Here is a 16,015-nt window from a genome sequence, read left to right as displayed (position 1 = left end):
GGTATGATTGATTGCTTTACTGACAAAGCAATCAAAGCCATCGCTTGGGCATCACCAATATCCCATCTCTTTTGCTCCTGTAAGGGAGGAGTATGTACTGCAGCTTGCTGAGCACCACGGCCAAGTGTGTTAGGTGTGCAGTCTGTAGGGCATACATCTTCATCTGATAGCCCATAAACCTTTGGCCACAAGAAGGTTTCAAACCATGGAACTCCAAAGGGAGTAGTTACTACCATCCAATTTTTCCTCTTGGGACAAAACCCCAAATATATCGGTTATATTCCCAACCATAATGTTGAAATCTCTTTGCCAAGAGATTTGCAAACACTTGCAACCAAGTATGTTGTAAGAAGCACTTGCACGCAAAAACCCAATGCACCGGAGTGCTATGCCAAGCAATCACAGATTCCTGAGCAAACTTTTTGCCTCAATACAAGGCTACTATAAATGTTTGGAATGTCCTGACAACACAAGCAATGCAAATCTATACACAATCAATGGATAAACATCCAATGAAGACCTATAAAATGGAAAGCCCCAAATTTTTGTGCACGAGAGAGCTGAATGATGTACCAATTGGACACAAATGCGAAAAACCCCAAATTCTAATGCACCATTGGGCTCAATTTTGTGCCAATTGCACATAAATTGCAAAAGCCCCAAATCTTTATGTACCCTATAGCTACAATTGTGCAATTAAGCACGGATTTTCGAAAAGCCCCAAATCTTACTGAACCCTGCCACTCGTAATTTTTGCACTATAATGCTACATGCACTTGGAATTCTGATCTGAAGTAGTAATTCACAAGAAAACCCCAAGTGCAGAAGCCAAAAAATACCTCTTAGTCATTGTTGGCCCATTGGTAAGACTGGCTATCAAAAGCAACAATGGAAGAGGCAGCCGCCGTCAGAATGGGAAGGTGGGCCGCCTCACAGAAGCGATAGGGGCCATGTGGCCCCTGCAACAAAGACGACAGCTGGAGGTTCGCACAAGCGCCAAACAACAAAGACAGTAGGCAAAAGACAGAGACCCGAATGGCAAAGGTGACCAAGCGCGGGCGATGGATAACGGGATAAGAGAATGGTGAACCAACAGAGGCGACTATTGGGCGTTGAGCAAAACGGACGGATCTACGAAACGGCAACGGCGATGACGAGCTGCCAGACGAAAGGGAGCCCAAAATGCTAGAAACTCTGTCCAATGCCACATCAGCCACAAAGTGGGCTCAGCCTCGCCCACTATGGTGTGAGCGCCGCCCGTGGGCTGGACGGAGGTGGTCCTCTGTGCACTAGCGTCACCAACAACGGAGGCCAAAACGGGCGGCCGGAGCCGAGACGCGGACAGTGCACGCCAGGCAAGGCGACGGAATCGGCGCACAAGGTCGACCGGAGGCAATGAGATGGATGGTCATAGTGACGCCAGACAGCTGCAGTCATGGGTGGCAAAAGGACGAACACTTGCACGAGAGGAGGCTGGAATCAGCTCTGATACCAATGCTGGCCCAAGAGGGGAGCTGCAGGAACTAAATTAGGATTTGGCACAATAGCAGCACACTCACAAGCAAGCACACACACAAGATGATGAGAGATGCAAAGAATAGATTGCATTGGAATGTGTGGAGCTAGACAGTCAACTACATAATATCATAATACAACTAATGTAGGAGGTGTCCTTTCACACCAAATCTCCAAGGGGAAAAACCCAAAGGAAAAAAGTGCCCTTGGTTACCCCATGTTCACATGTGGCACTACTCATATCATATATGCCAATATAACCCACCCCGCCCCCTTGCCCCCTCCTCTTCCTTTTTTGTTGCAGGATATTTGCTTTGCTGATATGAGAATGAAGGTACTATTCTCTAAAATTTGAAAACAACTATCTAGGGAACATGTTTTTTCCTCCAAGTCTGCAACTACATCCCTGAACAAAGGGTGCCACCTTTAAAGACATCAAACAATCCAATATTAGACAAAGATGGAATACTTGAAGATGCACTAGATTCACGTGCAGCAATGAGGATGATTCTCCTCCCAACCATTCCAAGATAAGTGTATCATATGTGGATGCATGTCACATTGTTTATGGATATATGGGTGATTACATGAGTGGTGGCCATTTCTGAGCCCTAATTGATGAATGTCCAAAGGCTAGGGTGACTCTAAGGTTACGGGATGCACATACTTCGTCTAGAAGCACACCTCCGAGTAGGGAGAATTGGCCTATGAGGATGACACGTTGGGAACAACAAGAGTAGTGTCTAGAGTGTCTAGACAGATGGAGCAAGGATGCTGTTGGGTATTTCGGAGTTAGTTGGTGTGAACACCCTCTTTGGTTGTGAACAACTCTTATTAGGTTTTGGCCAAAAGATAAGGCTTGATACCTATTAAAGCATGTACTTGGTTGGTTCTATAATAAAACATCGAATATCATTTGCGTTGTGCAATCTCTCTCTCTCTCTCTCTCTCTCTCTCTCTCTCTCTCTCTCCACACACTCACCATGGCTATCCTCCATCCACCATAGTTATGGCTTGAACCTAATCTCTCTTTGCACATGCTCCATCTTGGCACCACGGATGCTACCATGGTATCAGAGCCACCTCGTCCATGCTTCACATGTCCTCTCTGTGTTGCATAATCAGAGCTGCCGCCATCATCACTCTGCTATGATGCATTTTTTTTCCATACAAAGCTATGCGTTTTCGCAGTCAATGCTCGGTTTTCTTTTCTGAAGCTTTGTGCTGCCCCATGTACCTGTCCATGAGATGCCTGCTATCCACATAGGCCGCAGCCATCTCTCATCATTCCTGCACACCATAGGGCAGCCTGTAGAGCAGAAAATGCACCATCAAAGGGTGGCCAGGTCATAGCTGCAGCATCCAGTCCCAAACGCAAGGCTAAAGGGGGGTTCTCCTACACAATGCCCAAAATTTGCACCTCCAACAGACACATGGAGACCAGAACATCAGCAAAGTGTCTGCATCCGTAAATGCTTGGTCCAGGACCCCAACGATAGCCAAAAGTGTCCACGAGATTTGGGAGTCCCTCACTTTTAGGCCAGAAGAGGTGGCAGCAGCACTCAACTCTGGACTACAGGAGATCAGCACCCTTTTACATAGCGCAGCTCAGGACAGACTCACCAGGTTCAGAGAGCAAGAGAGGAATATCCGCAAGGGCCTAGCCTCCCTCAACCAGCTGCAGGAGCACACCCCAGACAGTCCCTGGGTAGAGTCTCAGATGGAGGCAACCCACACAGAGATCCGGTCGATCGAGGAGAGGAGGTTAGAGTATCGATACCATGCCAGGGCCTCCTTTTGGACTCCAGCAAGGGACAAGGTCACCCGTTTCTTTGAGATAGCAGGCCCTCACCATTGCAGAGATGGGGTTTGGAGGTTGAGGAGCCCAGACGATACCATAGAGGCAGATTCTCCTCAGATACGGGCCATAGCCGCTGGCTTCTTCAGAGATCTCCTTTCAGCAGATTCCCTCACCCCGCAAGTGGAGGCAGCAAGAGAGAGAGTCTGGCAGGAGGTGCCCCCAGGCCTCCAGGTCCCCTTGTGCTCCCCTTTCTCTCTCATCGAGTTGCTCACTTCGAGCACTTCCGCGGGGCAAGTGTCCAGGCGAAGATGGCTTGCTAGTCGCTCCCTTTCTACATCATTGGGATCTCATGGAAGGCGGCTTTATGGCCACTTCAATGAGATCATGGCCTCACGTCACATGTCGGAGACTCTCGGAACGACTGATTCACTTAGGAGGGTGGTGACCGTTTGGAGATTCAACAATGGCGACCCATCACCCTCCTAGGAACGCTTACAAAAACATCGCCAAAGCCATCAGTTGACACCTACAGCCTCATCTCCCCGACTTGATCCATGGCACCCAAGCCGGCTTCATCCAGGATAGGAGCATCTTGGATAACATCTTCACCTTTTGGGAGGCGAATGCTACAGCTAGGCTTTGCAGGGAGGACATGGCAGTTCTACTTCTCGATTTTGAGAGGACCTATGATAGGGTCGATTGGGCTTTCTTAGAGGGCACCATGCTCAAGATGGGCTTTTCGGCTAGATGGATTAGAGGGGTCTCCGCCCTGTATTCGGCAGCTCACTTCTCATCCAAGGAGCTAAGGGGGACAAGTCTCTGATTTAATCAATCAGATAGGGATGCCCCCTCTCCGCCTTGTATTCGGCAGCTCACGGTCAGGTTCTCATCCAAGGAGCTAAGGGGACAGGTCTCCGATTTCCAAATCCGTCAAATAGGAATGCCCCCTTACCCCATTCCTCTTCCTCTTTGTGGCGGAGGCGATGAGGAGCTTTCTCTCCATGCTCCTGAAGCAGGACTCTAGGGTCTTAGATCCCAGGAGGAGCTTCTTGACTCGGAGTTCGCACAGCCACCTACCTCTTAGGAGAGGCGGGGAACGTTCAGAGATTTTCCCTTGCCATCGAGACTTTCTACTTGGCCTTCAAAGCTCAGATCAACTGGCACGAGTCGTGTGGTTTTGGGTAGGAACTTCACCCACCCCAGCTTGGCACCCAATTGACTCATTTCAGTGGATCCCCAAGGGCACCCCGATCAAATACCTAGAGTGTCATGTTGGGATTGACATCTCAACCGAGCAGCAGCTAGCCCCCCTTCTTCTAAGCATTCGAAAGAAGCTTTTGTATTGGAGCACCGCCCACCTCTTCCTCGCCAACCGAGTGATTGTGGCCAACCATGTGCTCCTAGCCACCATGTGGTACATCACTTCTTGCTCGGCATTTTCCAAAGCATCCTTGGGTCAGGTACGATAACTAATCCAAAACTTTCCATGGTCCGTTTCCGACAACTCGCCAACTCAAGCCAAGGTGGCCAGTGTTAGAAGTCATCTCCTGTCTATACATATACACCAAGGCCTTTGTTGTGGGTGTGCCCGCCCTTATTAGGTGTTTTCTCATTTTTCCCCACTCTCCGTACTTTCCCCCCATTTTCCCCTATTTTTCCCATTTTTTCTGTGGCTTGGGAGGCAGCCCTGAGGTGGCAGGATGTCCTTGTCTGTAGCTGACTGTAGCTGTTTGCGTGTACTGATGTTGGCCGACTGTTTGGACACCTTGTTGGTGCTGGCCGACTGTACACTGTACTATCTGACTGGTTTATAACCAGTCGTGGTGGACATGCCCCTGTCAGCTGCCCTACAGCAAGCCGACTGTTGTTGGGGGGCCATATAAAATGGCTCCTAGCCCCCTTGTCACCAGTGTATCATTTCCGGGATCCTTTTGTGTATATAGAGCAGAGTTACATGCCTCTACCTCTCTATCTCTTGTGCTGTTATTTTTCTGCATTGCGTTTTGCTCTTGTGTTCCCAGATCTGGTCATCATCTCCGCTGCGCATTCTGACATGGTATCAGAGCCTAGCGCTAGATAGTTCTTGGGATTTGTGTGAGCAAGAGGGGGACTGTTGTGTTGCTAATTGGTGGACTGTTCGGGACTGTTTGGGAAGAGGAGAAGCAAGAGGACGGCGGGCTCATTTGCTGGACAGCCACTTGCAGGTGTTAGTTCTTCTTTGTTCCCACCCACCCACCCTTTTCAGAGTACATCCCCGCAATGGCAGATCTGTTTGAGATGGCCGAGAGGCATGTGAAGATCCCGACACTCCCCACGTTCCCGGTGGACCGTCCGTTGGACGGGAACAACCACGGCATATGGAAGGTTATGATGGAATCTGTTCTGGAGTCTTACGACCTTGCTGATTTCGTCGTTGTTGGGGTTCCACGGCCGGAAGTAGAGGAAGGGGAGTTACCGTCGATCCGAAAGGACCGGGAGACACAGGCACAGATGTGGGATCGTGTCAACGCCAGGGTCCGTTCGTTTATCTTTCTCAACTGCACACCACAAGTAATCAATCACGTAAAGCATATGACGCTGGCCAAAGGTATATGGCAGCATTTGGCTTCTCCTTAAAATAGGGTATTGCCCATGAAGAGGATTTCCTTGGAAGTACACATGCGGGTTATGAGCCCTGCAAAGTCGTTGACGATGCGGGAGCATATTAACAAGCTGCAGCCTCTTCAATAGGAAGTTCTTAAGGCTAGGAAGGAGATATCGTCAGAGGACATGGCCATAACGTTGCTGTCACACTTGCCCTCTCAGTACTCAGCATTTTACTCGTCTTTGATTACCAGTGGCAGGCTCAGCACCATCACATGGAAGGAGCTTGTGCCCATGGTCTTGGACCATGAGGAACGATTCACGAACCCTCCTCGGGGTGGAGGTTCGGAGGCCTTAACTGGCCAACGGTCAAAAGGTCGTAACACGGGCAAAGGGAAGGCTTCGTCAGAAAAGACTTCTGAGAAGAAGTCCGTTACTGACCGCGAGAAACTAAAGGCAGAAAGGACCTGTAATGATTGTGGCGAGAAAGGCCACTATTGGAGGCAGTGTCCCAAGCGGAAGACCGAGAAGGGTAAAGATTCCTCAGTAGCAATCATGAAGACTCCGGCTTTTGTGCACCTGGAGGTGATGGACACCGATGTTTCATTTTCTTCAGGCAGGGCAGGAGATTGGAGGATTCTCCGCAACGGATACTCGGGAGTGGATTCTAGACAGTGGTGCTTCCAGGCACATGACTCCTTCCCGTTCAGATTTACAGAATCTCTATAAGTATTCTGGTCACATTCTTACTGGGGATACATCCACTATCCCAGTTTTCACAGTGAGGGCAGGATGGAGATAGTTCCCAATGGCAGAGGGGGAAGCATTCCTCCCAGGTGTTGTATGTTCCGTCACTTGGTTTTCATCTGTTGGACAATGCATCAGGTTTGCAAGACTGGCGTATGGGTGGAGTTTGATGAGCATTTTGTTGCTCTCCGGGACAAAGCAACAGGCCAGGTGGTTTGGGAAGGTAGAGTGGAGAATGGAGTTTACAAGCTTTCACCACTCTCTCTCCCAGGTCCTCAGGTTTGTGATGAGTGGCAGTCTGGTAATGGCCACTTAAGTGTGGATACGCTGTAGGTGCAGGCTTTCCGGGACCAGATGGTGGATAGCTTGCCAGTAGATGGCAGTAGTTGGCAGGAACTCTCCAGTACTGATGTTGGTAGTTCTTGTGTTCGTCAGGTAGAGGAAACTGAACAGGTAACTTATGCTCTGATGTCTCGTAGTATTCGGGACAAAGAACCTCCTGTAGATGAGGATGTTCTTTCCACGGGGACCTTTCGAAAAGCCAAGCAAGTGACAGTTGATTACTTGCAGAAGGAGGTGCATACTTCAAGCTTTGTGGTTCCGGATTCAGAGGGGGTGGTTGACAGGTTTCAGAAGGCCTTGCGTGGTCTTCAGCAGGTTTCGAGAACTAGGCTTTGCATCTTAACACGTGTTGATCCTTGTGAGCAGTGTGATGCCTCTTTGACTCACAAGCAGAATGGTTCATTGATCTGGTTGATGGACACCAGATTGGACGGGAGCTTCCTGATGAGGCAGTTGAGCTCATGGTTGCGGATGACTCTTTGGGAGGCAGGATTGCATTTCCTGTGGTTTCTGCGGCATGCGAAAGATCATGGACTCTTGTACACAGGAGGGGGATTGATTGATGGAGTCCGACTCCACGGTTGGAGTGACTCGGTTTGGGAAGGAGATCCGGACACGAGGAGATCTACTTCAGGCCCAAGAGCAGTAAGAGGCAGTCATCTTTTGCCTTGTCGACGACAGAGGCAGAGTACCAGGCTGCTTGTGATGCTGCTTGTGAGGTGGTGAGGCTACAGAGGTTGCATTGCAGGATTGGGCTTCCACTGGAGGAACCCATGGTCATCCAGAGGCACTTTGTTCGTGAACAGATCATTGCTGATGACATCTTGCTAGAGTTCTGTTCGATGGAGAACAGTACGGTGGACCTCTTCACAAAGTCGCTATCTCAGGATTTGCTCAGGCGGCACCCCAGCTCCCTATGGTTGGTTTCACAGCCAGGAGCTGAGAGGGGGTGTTAGAAGTCATCTCCTGTCTATACATATACACCACGGCCTTTGTTGTGGGTGTGCCCGCCCTTATTAGGTGTTTTCTCATTTTTCCCCACTCTCTGTATTTTTCCCCCATTTTTCCCATTTTTTCTATGGCTTGGGAGGCAGCCCTGAGGTGGCAGGATGTCCTTGTTTGTAGCCGATTGCAGTTGTTTGCGTGTACTGATGCTGGCCGACTGTTGTTGGTGCTGGCTGACTATACTGGGGCCGACTGGTTTATAACCAGCCATGGTGCTGCCCTACAGCAAGCCGACTGCTGTTGGGGGGCCATATAAAATGGCTCCCAACCCCCTTGTCACCAGTGTATCATTTCCGGGATTCTTTTGTGTATATAAAGCAGAGTTACACGCCTCCACCTCTCTATCTCTTGTGCTGTTATTTTTTTGCATTGCGTTTTGCTCTCGTGTTCCCAGATCTCGTCATCATCTCCGCTGCGCATTCTGACAGCCAGGTGGGTGATTACTCAGCCCCTCGGACGCATGGAGGATTGGGCATCATTGATCCAGCCGTGCAAACTTGCGCCCTGCTAGGCAAGTTAATCATTAAAGGCACTTTGCCTAGTGGTGAGCCTTGGAAAGCCTTTTTGATTGACTAGCCCTTAACTCGGACCCCCTCACTGGGCGACCCCTGGACTCTCAGTGTATGATGGATCTTCACAAAGGCCCAATCCTGAGGCCTGAGCACCACCTTTGAGGGTAAATTTGCAGCCGGCTCACTTGGTAACCCGAGACAGGTCCTAGAGACTTGCTCTGGGAGGGCCGACCTTGAACGCAGATTCAGTGAGACCCTGACGAGTGGGAGTGGACATACCCCTTTAGCCCAGAGAGCCCTACCACCCTCTTTTTCCACTACTCAGCGAGCCTAGGCCACCGGATCCAAATGCTTGAGATTGACGGTACTCTCACTTCAGCAACCCACTGGTCCTCCCAGGACATCTCACCTAGCTTACTCAGAGACTACTGGAAGCGACTTTGGAACAGCTCTTGACCTCAGACGGTCACTCTTTTCCTCTGGTGGCAAGTAGGTCACATGAGTTACGTGGCTGGCCATTGGTGGTCGTCCAGCACAATACATGGGGTGCAGCCACCCACAGAGTCGCGGCGACATTGCCTTTGGGACCACCCCAAAGCACAACAAGTTTGCAAAAGGATTCTTCAACTATTCACCACCTTTTGGACTTCTTCATGCATCATCACTTGGGGGGCAGTTGTACCTAGGTGACAGAGTCAAGGCCTGCAGACAGCTGATGGTCATGCCCTCAAACTCACCCATTGCACGATATTCCCACCCCCAGCTCTCCAACAGAAGCCTGGTGCCCTGGCACTTGTCAGAGGTGGTCATCACCAGCATTGCAGCATGGAACATTTGGCGGGCACAGTGCAGCGAGGCCATGGAGGGCAACCCCCACCCCTCCTGGCGCAGAGTCCATCCGCCCCATATGGATAAATATCATACATACCCTCCACGGCCAATTGAGGAAGCTCCAAGGAGATTCAGGCCGCATGCAGAGATGTCAAGAGGCCTTCCTACACATCTGGCAACAGGGCCCCTTCCTCTTGGCGAGGGCCGGTGACCTCACTTGGCATTATTAATTAAGGCTTAATCTAGCATACTTCCGCACTCATGTTACAACATTCGTGCTACCAAGTCCTTGGAACCACAACTCAAATGGCCCAAATGAGGGCAATTCTTTTTCAAGTGTCCCACCTCATGATCTTCTGTTCTTCCTGCTTGAGTAGAAAGACTTCCATCCAACCCGAGTTGATCTTGTCATCTTTCTTTCTGAAAGTGTTCTGCTCTTGCAGCAGGGATTGACCGGCAAAAACCAACTCCCCCTTCCTAACATCCTTGGACACGTGCAGACTACTCCTGAGCCACAGACAACGATTCATTAAATGTGGAAGGATTGCAGCCATTCACTCAGTTCTGGTAGCAAGCCTAGTATAAAGGCCTCCCTATGGCTTACTTCTCTTTCTAAAGTTTGGTTGAAGTATTGTTCAATAATTGACTCACCTTCCCGCTGCCCAGCTATCCATATTCATTCTTCAGCTTTTGGATGTCCAAGTTTCCAATGCTGGTGTTCTCCCTAAATTTCCAATGATACAATCCATGCAAAAGATGTTTGACCAACAGGTGAAGCTCGTGAAAAAACACTTTGAAGACAAGGAGTCAGTTTTGGTAAGAAGAAAATGACGAAGAACTGCACGTGAGGCCGACCACAACTTTATCTTCCACCACTGTGGAGAGAGCTTCATTGGTCTCCTCAACGCAAGCTTGGTCCACCTCCATGTAAGGATACTACCCATCTTTGACACTAGAGACGTAAAAAGTTCAACCTAAGCGCAACCTCCTCTTGTTCCTGGCCCGTCATTCTCATAGGCCATTGCCTCCTCCTCCCATCTCAAGCATGCTCATAGGCTGCCCATTTACATCCCTGAACCTTACAATCACTCCAACCTCTGTCCAAATATCTTACAAATGGACCTAGCCACTGGTATGGCATATGCATCCATGCTGGGGATGCTGCATGAGATAGTGTTGTTGGGTTGGTTTCACGATCCTTGCCCAGACAGCTCTGCTTGCAACGCTGTCCGTGCCCGAGAGGAGCCCCTCTAATACCTCTTTATAAACCAGAAAAAGTAAAAGAATAAAAATCTTATGTTGAGCTCAACAATGTACTACGACCAATGCAACAAAAGTGGGATGATGTACTCACGTAGTGGCAGGAGGAGGAGGAGAAGGAGCTGTTGTGGATGAAGAAACTGCCGGATCAGCTTCCACCTTCGTCAGATCCCTAGAGATCGTCACGTAGTCATCGCTAGTGGATTCTTCGTCAAGGGGCTCTATTTCCTGCGAAGCAATTTTTTGCTCGGTTTGAGGTGCGAAGCCATCAGCGTCTGTGGTAATGGAGGGGAGCGAGCTGTGCACGGAGAGATCGCCGAACTCTGCCGCCATGATGTCCCCAAGGGTGCCGTCTGTGAATTGGAAGGAGTCGGTGCCAGGCGAGGGCGGGATGTGCAAGTACTGCTCCGAGATCTTGTGAAGTTGCTCGCTGCTGGGCTGCTGCTGCTCCTCCCCCAGTACTGCTGCTACTGCAGCGGAAGAAGAAGAAGAAGAAGAAGAAATGGGGACATCTTCATCCTGAGCCATCGCACAACCAGAGCTGGACAAGGAATGGAAGTAGTATTTGCGTGCGCTGATCTCACTTCCCCATTTATATTTTGATAATTGATAGATTTTTAAGCTAAATTACATTATATTTTGCAGATTTTATGAAATTGAGAGTTTATCAGTACTTTTGAAAATGAGAATCTTGTTTTGGGAACAGTAGTTATATATATTAATATTAGCAAAAGCTGCCCTTCATAATAGCCTTCAAAATTTTATAGGTTTTTTCTTGATAATTGATAGATTTTTAAGTTAAACTACATTATATTTTGTAGATTTTATGAAATTGAGAATTTATAAGTACTTTTGAAAATGAGAATCTTGTAGGTCTGTTTTGGGAACAATAGTTATATATATTAATATTAATAGTCCTTCTACTTCCTTTCTCTTAATTACATTACATCAAATAAAGAATTTTTAACCAATAGACAAGTTTCAAAGACCTTCCAATTCATTATTGAGTAATCTGAAGATGAGGTCCCACCTTTCATCCTCCCAAACAAAGGACGATTGCCCCCATGAGATGTGCTACCCCAACTACATACAAGCAATAATCATGGCTTCAGAAGTACAACCCTTTCTCCAAGACCTCCCCTCTTGACCAATAGGTATAGACTGGCTGCTTCTCTTTCACGTACCACCTCCTTGTTTTTGGCCCAAACTTGGGTTGCTTTGCTTTCACATCAAACCCTGAGTATCCCTACATGATGACAACTGTTAGGATGGTGTAATATGTACAAGAGTCTCCTAGACTGTGGAGCAGATCATCTAATCCCAACTTGAAGTGCTTGAATTAACTATACCACAGCATCATCATTCAATTTATTAACGTAATATACTGACCACACATTTATACATCAATTCTAGCATATCTACCCCAAAGACTATGATGTTTCTAGAGTTCCATATCTCCCACAGGCAACAGAATTTGATTATGTTAAAGAATCTACAGCCCTATCAGCAACTACCAATCATCTACCAAGGACCCAATCCCCCCAATACCCTTGCACCCCTATGTTACTTGAGACCCATTTCCCAATTCTACCCCATACCCCTCTAATAGTTGGACACTCCCAAAAGGCATGCTTTCCATCTTCCAGAGCACCTAGGACAGCATCCAAAAGTGAAGTTCCTTTGTAGAAGCTTAAGCCCTATAAGCAGGGCCCACATGCAAACTCTCCACAAGAATACTTGGGCTTTCACCAAAATATTTGCTTCCCAAATTATCTTCCACCTCTTCCTCGAGATGATAGGGTTCTATCATACTCTCCAGATTTTATTGCAGTAATCTACATTCACATCACTCCTTCTTAGTTCCCATATAAAGACCCTTTGGCCAACTTAACTCCATTATACCAAACCCAGTCATTTATCCAAGAGGTCTCATCAAAGGCTGTAGAGACCCATTCTTTCTGCACTTCTACCAGCACCTATCTTACCAACTACCTCTCTCTGGGATTAGTCTAAACTCTTCTTCCATTTGGTCAATTTCTTTCCATCCCACTAGTGACCAATCCCAACAATCAGCCAATCTTCTTGGACCTCTATTGTTCAACTTCTTGGCTAAGTTGATGTCCAGAAGGGCCAAAGGAGTAGAAAATTTATAAGTCCACAATAACCCCAATCTAAACAAAGAATTTCCTATAACTTTGGAGTAACCATCCCAAAACACCAACCCCAACACTTTCTTCCATTTGCCACATAGGAACTTACAAAAAGGAGAATTTGTAATCTCAGGGGAGCGTAAGAAAGTAGCTTCTCTTTCCAACCTAACCCCAACTATCTACCTTGTGAGTTAACCTCCCACCAAGAGGATGGCTATCAAGCTTGCCATGAGCCCTAGACCACGAGTGGCCATCTCTAAGAAAGGAGCCAAGATGCCAAAAGATTTCAAAAGGTGGAAAGGTAAAAAGGTACAATGATAGTCCATGAGCCCCCTTTTATACTTGAGCCCGTGACCAAGGTCCTAGACCTAAACTAAAGGTGTTGCTTCATTACAAACCATCCCCTCCTATAATGATTTCGTCCTCGAAATCAAGGGAGGTTATGCCCAATAAAAAGACATATACAAGTGGCTATGTACAAAAGCCAAAAATCACATCCATGAATGAATGATGATGTAGCGGAAGACCCATACATGAATCATATGACTCCCGGGGTCAAATGGAAAGGATGAAGGGCTCCCGTCTATGATGAGGCTATCTATGCAACCACCTGGATCGAAAGGAAATCCAATGTATATAAAATCCAAGGCAATGGTCCCACAATAATCTGGTGTAAGTAGTGAGGATAAGGAACCATTGTCGCGATGATGAAGCTAATCAAGTATCCTCTAGGATCGAATGGAAAAGACACTAGTGTCGCCCCGAAGATGAGGTAATCCACACAAGTATGACCACATAGATGGAATGTAAATCCAAACCATGTAGGCTCCAAAGCAATGGCTCTCGAACCGCTTGGATCGAATGGAAGTTGTAGAGAGCCAATGTCAGTGTCGTGGTCGGCCAATCCTCCTAGATCAAATGGATATACACCCATGTCAATGACGTAACTCGTTATAACTCCGCCTGGGTCAAATGGATAGCTAAAGTGTAGACCATCTAACCATGGAATAAATGTGTGACCACCTGGATCAAAAAGGGAGTATCTAAGCTCCTCGTCCAAAGTGAAATGACCAACAGAAATATCATCAAATCCATGGTCCAAATAACTGCTCGTGTGAGAATCTGGATGTGATGCATGTAAATCCACATAATGCACCATATAATTAGATACCATGCATCCCAAATGACATATACTGCATCCAAAAGTAAATGTCGTGGCTCCAAATAAAACAGGATTGTGAGCCGACATCCATAGAAGCCAAAAGAACATATCTCAAGGTTTGCATCCATAGAAGCCAAAAGAACATATCTCAAGGTCGTCATGTGAGGGTAAGAGTGAACCAATGCTGTCGTCCCATGTAGTATCACTCAAAATGTCAAAGACATGATCCACTACATCAATAGGTATATGGGCATCAGCCAAATCATGCACTACCTCCTCATGTGCAAAACCCTCTATGTTTGTATGATGATCTAAGATATATAATCATCAGCATCATCATAATCATCATTGAAAAATGAAGAGGTATCCTCACATGAAAGATAAATGGTATCATCTCCTAAATCATTATCTATGGCATCCCCAAGGCCTCCAAGGTCATCCTCATAAACATGGTCTATCTCCATCAATGATGCCCCTATGTGACCTATATCCCATGATAAATCTATCTCCAATAATATAGGATCTAAGGAGACTTCTAGATCAAATGCAAATCTCTCAAGATTTATGCCATATGATCTACTATGAAAATGGTCAATATGCATAATCCTACTACGATGTCTCACATCAATGAAATCATCACTACTCTCATGTACTATCCCTGACTGCTTAAATACATGAACTCTACCCACACGAACGCTGCCAAGAATGCTATGAATACTAAGAGTAGTGGTCGTATTAGTGATATCTCCACAAATAGAAATCCTAGAAGAATAGCCTAATGCATCTAACACTAGGAACTCAGGTCTATGCTCATAGGTGCCTCTGTCTCCCATATACGGAGTATCACGAACCTCAAGTGTGCTAATGGATACATCACTAATCAAAATGCACACTATCCTCTAGAATGTTACCATGATCAACTAGAGTGTCCACATGATCCATAGGAAAGATGATAGGCATAGAAATGTCAATGTTCGCTATGCTTGTTGCCATCTCTACCCCCAAGATCATGCCCACATGATTTGACTCACACACAACACTATCACATACATCACCATCATGTGCATGTGTCAAAAGCATCATGTGCGTGTGTATCACTATGATCATGTGCACGTGTATCAATATCACCATATGTGTGTGTGTGTGTGATACAATCTCATGTGTATGAGATACATCATAGGTATGTGGGTGTGACACATCAATGACATCATGTGTGTGATACAATCTCATGTGTATGAGATACAACATCATAGGTATGTGGGTGTGACACATCAATGACATCATGTGTGTGTATAATACAACATCACCCTCATCATCCCCATCAAAATACAATGAATGAATTGGTCTAAGTAAATGAGAATCAATGAGATGATGACTAGTTAATGTCGTAGGTAAGTCGCAAAAGCTATCGAGGCCCATGCGAACACCACTGTGATAGCGACGAAAGTGTAAGCATGCTCGATATGCATCCTCCAAGGATCCAATCCTGCCATACCATAACTCACCACATGTATCCCATGAATGATCACCGTGATCATGATCACCCATATAATCATCTATGGTCACATCACAAACATCATCATCATCCTCAAAAGTACCCATGTCAGTGTAGTCCATATCCTCATTAGAAACATAATCACAATCAAGCTCAATCAAGTCACCAAAAGAAGAATCATCCCACGTAAACAAGATTGGACCATCGATGCTGATGTAACCAAGAAAAGAAGTGATGAAATCATCGTGTAAAGACCACCTAGATCACAAATGTCAACAATGATCAGGCATCAAACTGTGAAGCTCGAACACCCAATACTAGTATGAATATGTTGCCTCGTGATAGCAAGAAGTGGATGAGTAAAGATGTAGAGGTCTAAGCCTCGAAATGTCAAAGGTAGGTATGAATGCGGCAAAAGATATATAACCCACGACACGAGAAGGTAAATCACGATAGCAAACATAGATCCATGATGATAATGCATGAGCGGCTCTCCTACTATCATAATCAGAAATGCTATCAAAATTATGTTGATAACGATGTCGATGATGATGTGTGGTGTGTTGGTCATCATAAAAAGGATTAAAATAGTAAGAAACACCCATATCTACG

At 46.8% G+C, this 16,015-nt stretch overlaps 1 protein-coding gene across 3 annotated transcripts in view; it reads right to left on the bottom strand.

Moving 5' to 3' along the window:
- LOC147638851 (protein HLB1-like) overlaps nucleotides 1-11,198 on the bottom strand; it is a 68,291-nt gene extending 57,093 nt beyond the window's left edge. For all 3 annotated transcript variants that reach the window (XM_086785188.1, XM_086785180.1, XM_086785194.1), the window contains exon 1: nucleotides 10,691-11,198. In XM_086785188.1, coding sequence (XP_086641314.1) covers nucleotides 10,691-11,124 — 434 coding nt within the window. In that variant the 5' untranslated portion in view covers nucleotides 11,125-11,198. The remainder of the gene's footprint in view (nucleotides 1-10,690) is intronic.
- Nucleotides 11,199-16,015: the final 4,817 nt, after the last annotated feature.

The sequence above is a fragment of the Cibotium barometz genome, chromosome 4 (genome assembly GCF_041138505.1).
Source record: "Cibotium barometz isolate CiBa-2024 chromosome 4, ASM4113850v1, whole genome shotgun sequence".
NCBI lineage: Eukaryota > Viridiplantae > Streptophyta > Polypodiopsida > Cyatheales > Cibotiaceae > Cibotium > Cibotium barometz.
This window is presented reverse-complemented; position numbering and strand designations above follow the sequence as displayed.